The sequence below is a fragment of the Phyllostomus discolor genome, chromosome 8 (assembly GCF_004126475.2).
Source record: "Phyllostomus discolor isolate MPI-MPIP mPhyDis1 chromosome 8, mPhyDis1.pri.v3, whole genome shotgun sequence".
NCBI classification, from domain to species: Eukaryota; Metazoa; Chordata; class Mammalia; order Chiroptera; family Phyllostomidae; genus Phyllostomus; species Phyllostomus discolor.
In genome coordinates, this window is record NC_040910.2 from 104,548,370 (window position 1) to 104,559,107 (window position 10,738).

Below are 10,738 nucleotides of genomic sequence, written 5' to 3' on the forward strand. Positions count from 1 at the left end.
TCTGCCCCCTTCACCCCACCCCAGGACCCTCCCGCCCTGCAGCACCCGGAGCTACAGGCTCCTCACCCTCACCTTGGCCCAGCGGCCACTCAGATTACAGCCTGGGCAGCGCCTTTCCCATGCTCCTTTTGACTCCCAGAGCCTTCTTGTTTACCCTCCCGAGGCTCTGCCAAACTGGTCGTTGCCACTCCCTACCACACCCCCTCTGGACCAGGGGCCTGGGCCAAGCAAGGGGCTGCCCGCGCCCGTGGGCCAGCAGCCTGGCGTCCAGCTATTTCCCGACAAGCATATAAGTCAACAAACACCGCCGGACCTGAGCCAGGCCTGGGGTTGGGGGCGTGGAGCTGGGAAGCCAGGGCTTTGGGCTGCGGTGAGCACAGCTCTGCCCTCCTGCCACCCTCTTCCTCACCCCGGAGTGAACACTGACTCTGGGACACGGCATCCTGCCCCGGACCCCGTGTCCACGGGACTCCTCTGTCCTCCTGCTGCCTCCGTGGCTCTGCCCAGGACCCGGCCTGCTGGGGCCGGAGTGGAAACCTTGCTGGAGGTGGGGGAGAGCTCCTGGCTGATCCAGGCCTGAGCGTGACCCGGGGAGAATACAGCCAGCACACACGGAGGCCCAGGAAGACACACACACACACACACACACACACACACGCATGCATGCGGCAGAGGGCACTGTGGGCTCCTGCGAAGAGACCCAGGGCCTGGACAGATGACACATGGGGACAAGCCAACCCACGGGGCCAGAGCCCCCCGTTCCCCCTCCAGAGACACACAAACACCTCTGCAGAGAGAGAGGCTCACACCTTAGTGACGAGCACACACCGCTCCCCTCAGCTCTGCTCCTGAGTGCACCAAACCCACACCTGTGACAGCGCGTGGTGCACTGGGACAGGCAGCCCCCCGGCCCCGGTCCACCCGGCCTGGTTCCGTCTCCCGCCCCTCAGAGCTGGGGAGAGAGGCAGGAGACCCTCGGGTCCAGGGCACGGCGTCCAGCGTGCCTTGTTCCGGACTACAGCCTTGGCCCCCTCTGCTGCACAGGCTGGGGCTGTGGAGGCAGCGCTCCCACCCCCCACCCCCCGCGAGCTGGCACACCCGTGCCCATCACCTTGACAGCCTCTGACAACCTCCTCCACACCCACACCCTCCCTCATACACACGCAGTCCTCCCACACCCTGCCACTCACACTGCATCCTTGACACTCTGACACACTTACTCACAGACTAACATGCACTCTCACCACACCGACGCCCCCCCCCACCCCACTCCCCAGCCACAGGCACCGCAGGGCCGCTGGCACGCGCTCACACACACACACTCCCCGCCTTGATGACTGACACGTGTCCTCCCACGCACAGCCCGCTCCTTCGCACTCACTCGCCTCCCAGGACACCCCCTTCACAGCGTGACATGCTGGTGGCACTCTCCTCACGACCTCATAGGTCTCCCCGGGATATTCCAAGTACCCAGGCCACGAAGGGGTTAAAGCCAGACTCCCTCTGCCCCTCTCCCCCGCCCCCTCAGCCCCCCGCGTGACCCTCCCCGCTGGACTCCATCAATAATGCAGCTTCAAGTTCTGGGGTGACAGTAGGGGGCCCCCAGCCTGCTCCCGGGGCCCTGGCTCACACTCCCAGCCTTCCCCCCCACCCCCGGGGAGAACACGCTCCTCGGTGCTCATTGGCCACTTCCTCCCTGAGCCCTCCCATCCAGCCCCTGGGCGCCAGTCCCAGGTGAGGGGACGGGCTGGGGACCCCGAGGCTGGGGCCAGACGGGTGAGTTCGGGAGAAAGGGAGACAGTCCGAGACCGAGAGGGACGCGGAGAGGGAGAGGGAGACGGAGGAAGCGCGCGGAGACAGAGGAGAGACGCCCAGAGAGCGAGGGAAGGAGGGGAGCGGCGGAAACACAGAGCCCAGCGAGCCGGGGAGCCCACGGGTGGAAACGCGAGGGGACCGAGGCGCGGATCGAGCGCGGCGGGCGAGCCCGGGGGCAGGCCGGGCGGTGGCGACCCCATCCTCCCGCGCGTTCCCCTCCCCGCGCGCGGTATTTTTATCGGCGCGCGCACAGCCCTCCCGCTCCTCGCCACTCGCGCCCGCGGCGCCGGGAGCAGCGCGGGCGAGCTGAGCCGGGAGCGCAGCCCGGGACCCCGAGTCGCGCGGCCCAGCCCCACCCACCACTCCGCCCGCCATGGACCCCAAGGATCGCAAGAAGATCCAGTTCTCCGTGCCCGCGCCCCCCAGCCAGCTGGACCCCCGCCAGGTGGAGATGGTAAGGGGACCGTGTCCCACCCCCGGCAGCTCCGCGCGCGCCGGGGGCTCCGGGCGCCGCCGGGTCGGCGCCGGCCTGCGGGATGGGGCCGACGGGGAGTCCGGGGCCGCCTCGACCCGGCAGCTCCTGAAGTTCGCTGGAGACTCGCGCAACTTTTTCCCAGGGCCCCCGTCCTGATCCCCACGCCGGAGAACTCCGGCGGCCGGCGTCGGCGCGTCGGGGCAGGGCAGGCCAGGCCGCACGCGGAGGGGGAACTGCCCTCCGGACCGTGCACGTGTCCTCCTCCCCCAGGCTCCCACCGGGACGCTGTGCCCCGGGCCGGCCAGCGCCGGTCAGATGTGAGAACCCTCATCCCCTGACCCACCGTATAGAGCGGGGACCCCCAACGCCTCTGCCCCACGGCCCCGTCCCTCTAGTCCCACCCTGTCTGCCTGGGCTGGGGTCGCCACAGCCTCGTCCTGATGAGGCCTCTGACAGAGCCACAAAGTTACAGGACGGGGGTGGGGGTGGGGTGGCCCGTCACCACAGAAGCCAGACCTGCTCACGGGGACAAGTGAGGTCTCTGGGAGAGCCTTCCCGGTGCCCGAGAGGCCCCAAAGTTGGGGAGGAGGTGGAAGGAGAGGAGAAGAGGGCCCCGCCCCCCACAACCTGGACAGATCCACTTGTTGCCGAGTCTCAGTGGACTCCTGGCTGAGCAGTGCGAGTGCGGCCAAGTCCCTGGGGTGGCGGTGGGGTCTCCGGCCTAAGCCGCTTCTGGTCTGCCCCGCTGCGCTGGGAGCCTGGCAGGGGGAGGGGGCAGTTCCAGCTCAAGTCACCTGGTTCTCCTGGTGCAGTTCCCTGGAGCTCAGAGGGGACCTAATTAACTGACAGCCAGTCTGATTGCCAAGCTTGGGGGGGGGGCAGTGACTGGGAGTGCTCTGTGCCCCCTCCACCCCACACCCTTACTTGTCAGCCCGCCTCACACACCAAGCAGGGCAACTTGACTTTTTTTTTTTAAAATGAGGACTGGGCTTCGAGTTCCACAGCCTGAGAGAGGCTGCTAGGGGGGCCCAGACCCAGGCCCCCAGCGATGCACTCCTAGGCCCTCGTGGGCCTGCGGCTGGGGCCCCCACCTGAGCGCCCGTGGGAGGCTGGAGGTGGCTGCAGTGCCCCGGCTCAGCCTCTGCAGCTGGATCCAGTTTCTCTGCAGCCCTTGAGCTGACCTTAGGTGGTCAGGGCCACGTGGGTGCCGTGGCCCGTGGGCGCCTTCCACAGCCAGCCCCAGCTCCCGAGGCCTGATGTCTTCAAAAACCAGGAGAGGAAGGGCCTTGGTAGGGGGCGATGGAAAGGGAAGTGGGGCTGCGGAGGCGCCGTGGAGTGGGATGGGCCTGGGCCGGCCGGAGCGAGGTGGCCTCGGGCACGTGGCTGAACCTCGCTGAGCCCTGGGTTTTTACCTGAGTGAAGTGAGGGGATTGGGAGAGCTACCAAGTTCCTCGGAGCCCTGACAGTCTTTGATTCCCAGGTTCCCTGGAGACTCCAAAGCACTGTTTGTTCCCTGCTGCCAGGGGGAGAAAGGTGAGGGGGCTGCAGGTGTCTGGCCCCCCTCCCACCTCTCCACCTGGTTCTTCATCTCCTCAGATCCGGCGCAGGAGGCCAACCCCCGCCATGCTGTTCCGGCTCTCTGAGCACTCCTCGCCAGGTGGGCCCTCCCTGCCTCTGCCCAGCCCCCGCCCGGCCCTGACTGATGCCTTCGCCGGGCCCTTGTGCCAAAGTCCCCTGAGTGGAAGACGGGGCAGAAGGGGGGGCAGGGAGTAGGGAGGTCTGGGAGCCCGACTCTCCCTGGGTTCATTTATTAGCAGGCACCTCCCAACACTAGGAAGGAAGGGGCACACTTTCCCTTTCCCCGGAGATTGACCATTGGGGGAAAGTAATTCGGATTCTCTTTCTCTCTCCCCCCTTCTCTCCCCTGTCTCTGTCCCCCCCCTCCCCCCCGGATTCGCTGATGGCCTCCCTCAGAGGAAGAGGCCTCCCCGCACCAGGTGAGTTTCCAGGGGCGACTGGAAGGAGGGATGGGGTAGGTCAGCTGCAGGGTGCCACCCGGGAGGACACATTAGCATATCAATCGGCACCTCTGGGGAGAGCGCCGGGTGTCAGGATGTCACGGGCAGGTCTTTCTCTGCTCTTGTCTTTGCCCAGACTGGGCTGAGGCCTGTGGAACCTCGGGTCCCTGCCCTGCGCCGGGGCCACAGCAACGGGGTGGCCTCAGCCTGGCTCGGGGCCGAGGGGCAGCCACACCTAGCCCAGTCTGCCCAGGGTGCTCTGGGGGGATGGGGCAGAGGGAGGGGCAGGGAGGGGCCTGCAGTGAGCCCATTAACCCGGCGTCTTCCCTGGCAGAGAGCCTCCGGAGAGGGGCACCACCACAAGTCGAAGAGACCCAACCCCTGTGCCTACACACCCCCCTCGCTGAAAGGTACTATCCCTCACCCAACAGTCGGGCTGTCCCCGTGACTCCTGGGCCTGGGCTGACACTGGGGGAGGGAGGCGAAGTGATGAGCTTTTGTCAGTGGGCAGGGCTGTCCTGTGCCCCCTAACCCCTGCTTAGAGGCCGGTTCGGTCCTCACGAGGCCTGGTGAGAACGGAGGTGCCTGGAGGCTGGGGAGGGTGGCCGGCCTGAGCTATAGCAAGTGGGCATCATCAACACGAGACTGAGCTCTGTACAGCCCCTGCAAGTACAGCTGGGACACCTCCCGCTCCCCACTCCCCGAAAGGCACCTTCTTCTTAGGCTACACCCCTTGCTCCCCTCTGCCGTTGGCATGACATCCGCACAGGTCCACACGCTGGGTGCTCTCGCTGCCTTTCCTTTCTGTGTGCCAGGCCTCACTGGTGGGCCCTGGGCAAGATAAGGGAGTGAGGTTTGGTCCCTGCTATCTTGGGGCCCTTGCCTCGAAGGGTCAGGGAGAGTTACAGAAGACAGGATGTTTAAGCCTGGATCTGAAGGATGCATAGGAATTCAACTGGCAGCTGAGGCCCCGAAAGAGCATTCCAGGAAGAGGGAAGAAGGTGCGCACAGGGGAGGAAGTACGGAATCACAGGGGTCTGTAGGGCCAGCCTGCAGACTTGGCCGGAAGTGGGCACTGTGCAGACACACCTGGGAGAGGAGATGGCCTCTTCCTGACTAAGCCTTAGGAAGCCTTCCACGCTCACCTCCACATCCTCATCACCTCCACAGCGCCTGAGGCTCTTCCTGCCCGGCCAGCCTCCTCCTCCCACAGAGAGAGGGAGGGACACCGGAAGGGTGTGCAAGAGCTCCCTCCTGGTGGGTTTAATGAGTTCCCAGCACCAGCCAAGGTCAACAGGTGCACCTGGCGGCCTGCTTGCCAGGGCTGGGAGCAGAGAGGAGAGGCTGGGAGGAGAGGAGAGGTGGGCAGGGGCCCTTCCTCTTCTCCCAGGAGGGGAAGATGAGGGGACAGCAAACCAGCGGGTGGTTCAGCGCCTGGAAGGACTTCCCACCTGCAGGGATGTGGGGAGGGCCCTGCCCTGAAGCAGGCGTGGGGGAGGGGTGGGGATGGCATCTTCTCAAAAGAGAATATAAGAAATCTCTCCTTCTCACCCTGGGCTATGGGGGCAGTGAGTGGCTGTGAGGAAAAACCATCTCTTGGGCTCTTGACTGTGAGCATGGGGCAGAGGGCGGGCGGGGAGCCCAGGGTCAAGGCTTTCTGGGCACCCTGCAATGGCCAGAAATGTGCCCCACCCCCACGGCCCCTTTGGGCTACGCATTAGGAGAGTCTGAGTGGGGAGAAGTGGGTAGTGGGAGGGGGCCGGGACAGGTGCGGGCAATTGTGGGGCTGGGGCTGTGCTGGGGACCTTTGAGCTTAACAAGGGCGAGGGGGGTTTGGGGGGAGTTTAGTTGGAGGCAGAGAAAGGAGACAGCAGGGAGGGGGAGGGGAGACCCCGGAGAGGCACGAGGCACTTCACGGAGGCACTGCGCATGCAGGCAGGCGCTCACGGGGCGCCCGCGCAGGCCCTGTGCACCCCTGTTGTCGTCACTGTGGCTCACGAACTGAGCTGAGCACTCCTCCTCCAGCTGGGGGAGAGGGGGCGGCTGCTGGAGCTGCCACCCCCTCTCCTCCCTTCTCTCCTCCCTCCAACCCTCAAAGGACCCTTCTGTACCTGAAGGGCACGACTTTGTGGGCTTTGACCCCTTTCTGGGCAAGGGAAGGCACCTGGCAGGATCAGGGTTTGCAGGGGAAGAAACCAAGGGCCCCTGGGGGAAGGCGACGACACTGAGTCTTGGCTTCAGGGGGTCTCCCCAAGGCAGAGCTCTCATACTTGGCTCCAGGTGAAGCTTTGCCGCGTCCCCAAGGCCAGGGCAGGGCGATTTATTGTGCTTTTATTGCCTGGGTAGCTTGCCCAGAGCCAGCGGGAGGCACTGGGCTGGGAACTCGGGGCAGGGCAGGGCAGCGGGCACGAACAATGCGCCCTCTGTGCCTGTCCCCGAGTTGGCAGGAGTGCGGTGCCCTGCGCTCTGCACCGGAGGTTTCCAGCTTGGATCTACCTCTCTGGGCTTTCCGAGGGGCGGGGCTGCCTGCAGGCCAAGATGGAGCTGCAGCCACCCAAGCCCTAAGCTTGCCAGCATCTTGTCTGTGGGCTGTGAATCTCATGACCCAAATGCCCTAAAACCCCACCAGCTCCCAGTCCCACTGCTGCCTCTGCCTCAGCTGCTCCTCGTGGTGTCCCCTCAACCCCTGCCATTCTCCCAGAATCCCCCAGCCCCGGCCCCTTTCTCCAAACTGCCTGGTCCTTTCCATCTTTTGGAAATTTCTCTCGAGCTGCCCACACAGTTCCCTTCCTAGGCCCTATCCCAGCAGGCCTTGGTGGTGTTGGGGGGGTGGGTGGTGTTTGCTGCTTTCTAGGTCACCGCAGAGGGAGCTGGAAGCTGGGGGATGTGGGTCAAGATTGTGGGGGCCGCGTGGAGCACGCCACATCCCCAGGCACAGACTTCACTGGCTGCAGACTGTTACGTTCTCCGTCTCAGAACCGTTCCGACCTCCTAGAGACTGGGGCAGAGGTGCACGGGGTGGCATCAGTGCCAGGGCAGTGCCAGGAGGTGTCAACCAAGCCCGGCAATAGGGGTGGGCAGGATTGGGGTGAGCAGTGAGCCCTAAGCCAGCTGGGCACTCCCCCAGAAATTGACAGGCACAGGTCCCCTGGGCCCTGGCCTAGGGACTCCGTGCCTTCTGCCCGGGGCTGTGGCTGGTGGACACTATGTCCAGTACCAGGTCCTTGGAGAAGCAGGCTTCCCAGCCAGGGAATGTTAAGCTGCTGTTGTGCTCGCCTGGTCTTGTCAGGCTTGGTGCCCTAGGGCCTGCTGCCAGCCTCCGGGGGGCCAGCATCTCTGGACAGCTTAGGAGCCAAATACGATCAAGAGTCTACCTCCCACTGCTTCAGCCCTGGCCCGGCCTGTAGCCTTCAGCTCTTGAACTGGATCCCCAGGGGGGTTAACTCTGCCTTCGGCCCATGGAAGGAGGCTGGGGCCTGGGCCACACGCCTCTCCAGCTACAGGGGCGGTGTCTTGGGCCTGGCTGACCCTGTCGTCTTGGGTGCCCCTGTGGCAGCTGTGCAGCGCATCGCCGAGTCTCACCTGCAGTCCATCGGCAACCTGAGCGAGAACCAGGGCTCAGAGGAAGAGGATGAGCTTGGGGAGCTCCGGGAGCTGGGCTACCCAAGAGAGGAAGAAGAGGAGGAGGACGATGAAGAAGAGGAGGAGGAGGAGGAGGAGGAGGACAGCCAGGCTGAGATCCTGAAGGGCAGCAGGGGGTCTGGTAAGCTGAAGGGGCTTTTATGAGGCCTGGGTCCTACCACCGTGGGTCAGGCGGGGCTCTCCTCCTGTGTCCTGGGACGCCCCCTCCCAGTTCAGTTTCTCACATGTGTAAACTGTGACCACGCTGCAGAGGCTGTCCCAGCCTCTCATGCCATGGGCTGCCTCCCAGCTTTACCTAACACCTGGGCTGCTCCCATCCTTGACTCCGTCCCTCCCCCAATCAGGTTTCTCCTAATAATTCCTCTCTTCCCTGAGAATTTTGCAGCTGGACCCCAGAAAGGACTCCCATTCCTGGCGGTGGGAGGGTGCAAGGAGATGCAGGGGTGGAGGACGAAGAGTGTCCAATGTCCTCGTCACTTGAATTTCTCAACCTAGGATGTGGCCTCTGTTGGGAGGCTGAGGCTGATAGGTCCTCTCCAGAACCCTTGGGACAGTTTCTCCTCTTTTATTTCCTAGGCAGAGGTGAGAGGGTGCCCTCTAGTGTCTACACGGAGAATCTAGGATTCAAGAACCCATCTGGTTCTCAGCACCTCCAACTCCACCTACCTGGGAAGAGTCGGGGAGGGAGGGGCCTAAGACCTACCCAGACGGCCTCAGAGCCAGAGGCCCCGGATCCTACAATCTCCACAGAGGGTCCCAAGGCCCAGAGGATTTCTAGGCAGGAAGAGCTCAGACCTCTGTGGCTGTGGGTCCCATGCCTGGCCATGGAAGGCTGCACCACATCTATTCCTTCTAGGCACATGAAACTTCATGGTCCCACTATTTTAAGGGATTGAAACCAGTTGACCAACCCTGCTTGATGTGTCCAGCCTTTACACCCAAACAGAATGGCTTGGGCCTCCTCACTGCCTCTCTGGCCACCAGGGCATCAGCCACGGGAGCAAAAGCTCTAGCTGCGAGAGTTGTCGGCGCCCACTAAGACCCCCCAGAATAGGTGGAGAGGAGGTGAGAGGAGACTGTTCCCTCGGGAAAAGCAGCAGGGCAGTGAGTAGATCGAATAACAAGACTACTAAGGAGCTATATGGATTGCCACTACTCCCTGAGTGGCTCCAGGGTGCCTGTGCTGGGCTCGGCAGGGTGTTAACTGTTATTTTATTTAAGGTAATCTACACAGCTTCCCTCTTACTACCCCCTTCAGAAGAAGTAACAGACTGAATTATCTAAGTCATATGGCTAGTCATGGGCAGAGCTGTCCTAGCCCAGCGCTCTCTCCACTATACCATGATGAGTGGACACTTAGAGTCTGTGGTTTCATCTTTTTTTTTTCCTGTCCCAAGCTGGGCAGAAGACAACTTGTGGCCAGGGTCTAGAGGGGCCCTGGGAGCGCCCACCCCCTCTGGATGAGCCCCAGAAAGATGGAAGCTCTGAGGACCAAGTGGAAGACCCCACACTAAGTGGTGAGGCTTGGGGGTGGGGCATAGGGAGATGGCGCTGGGATCTGGGGAGAGATGCTCAGGCCCTGAATCCCTCCGCTTGTTTTGCAGAGCCCGGTGAGGACCCTCAGCGCTCTGCCCACACCGTGCCTGGCACATAGGCACTCAGCCATGTATCTCCCATAAGGAAGTGGAGGGGACATCGTTGCTCCCCAGAAACCCACTCGGTCCCCACCCTATTTTCTGCCCTTCCCCTCACTTGCTAGGGCTGCGGCTTCTGACTTCTAGACAACTAAAATTGGTCTTTGCTTGTTCGCCCACCTTTGGCTGATGCCCAGAGTCCTGGGCACTTGCTGCCTGATACCTACCTCTGCCAGTCATTCCCCTCATCACCCAGTGGGAGGCAGGATGTGAGAGAGCTTGCTTGGAAAATCTGGTAACCCAAGGGCAAAGGTTCATCCTTCACACTTCTACTCCCAGGCCCTCTCCCTTGGGCACAGGAAAACCCCAGGGCAGGACCCTAAGATAGGAAGAAAGGGGGTACAGAGAACCTGTAGGTGCCCTAGATCCTTCTCCATCCCCTCTCCTCCTGGGGGGATTCCCAGTCACTACCCCTCTTTCTGGCTTCTACCAGGGCTGAGGATTCAGGCATCCTTCTCCACAGTTTCTACTCTTTGGAAATCTTCCCCTATCACCCCTGCTCCCCAGCCTGGGTGCCTGGAAGATGGACTGGCAGAGGATGCTTTGTTGCATTTTGTTTGTGCTTCGATGCCAAGAATGCCACCTAGTATACATCCTTAAAGGGGTTACATGTTGAGGGGAGCCAGGTCCTTCTTGTCCTCCAGCTGCTCTGCCCCTCCCCCTTTTCCTTGACGCCAGACCTGAACTGCTCTTGTGCTGTAATAAATCTTTGTAAATAACTGTGCTGAGACTCCTTTTTTTCAGGGAAAAATGAAAGGGAGGAGGAAGTAACAGGTTCCTTCCCAACCCCCATGTCGAAGGCCTGGTTAGTGGTCATTCAAGGGTCAAGTTCTCCACTCAAGTGTCCAGTTCTCTAGTCCAGGAGTCTTTCCTGCAGAAAACAAGCTCCGGGCGCCCTTGGGAAGGACCACAAAAGTCTTAGATCCTGCTGGGGAGGGCTGAAAGCGGCTGGGAGGAAAGAGAACAGAAGTGCTTCCAGAGTAATCATGGATTCCTCCAAAGCCTGTCCCCCCATACCACCCCCCGCCCCGGCACCACAGGCCTCCTCTCACGAAGTTCCCTTTTGATCCACTGTACCAGGCTTATGTGGCTCA

General features: G+C 62.6%; 1 protein-coding gene across 2 annotated transcripts; it reads left to right on the top strand.

Annotated features, from left to right (window-relative positions):
• The first annotated feature begins 1,826 nt into the window (after positions 1-1,826).
• Positions 1,827-10,366, top strand: PPP1R1B (protein phosphatase 1 regulatory inhibitor subunit 1B). Of its 2 annotated transcripts, none has more exons than XM_028522023.2 (7): positions 1,827-2,269; positions 3,887-3,947; positions 4,265-4,287; positions 4,643-4,718; positions 7,865-8,071; positions 9,348-9,467; positions 9,555-10,366. In XM_028522023.2, exons 1-7 carry the CDS (start codon positions 2,189-2,191, stop codon positions 9,602-9,604), a joined length of 618 nt encoding a protein of 205 aa, XP_028377824.1. In that variant the 5' UTR covers positions 1,827-2,188; the 3' UTR covers positions 9,605-10,366. The 2 variants fall into 2 exon arrangements, with proteins under 2 accessions (XP_028377824.1, XP_028377825.1); XM_028522024.2 differs by lacking the exon at positions 1,827-2,269 and adding an exon at positions 3,109-3,579.
• The last annotated feature ends 372 nt before the right edge of the window (positions 10,367-10,738 follow it).

Coding starts and splice junctions, on each gene's coding strand:
- PPP1R1B (XM_028522023.2), top strand. CDS start 2,189: ATGGACCCCAAGGATCGCAAGAAGATCCAGTTCTCCGTGCCCGCGCCC. Junction 3,948..4,264: donor CTCTGAGCACTCCTCGCCAG/GTGGGCCCTCCC, acceptor GGCCTCCCTCAG/AGGAAGAGGCCTCCCCGCAC. Junction 9,468..9,554: donor GGAAGACCCCACACTAAGTG/GTGAGGCTTGGG, acceptor CTTGTTTTGCAG/AGCCCGGTGAGGACCCTCAG.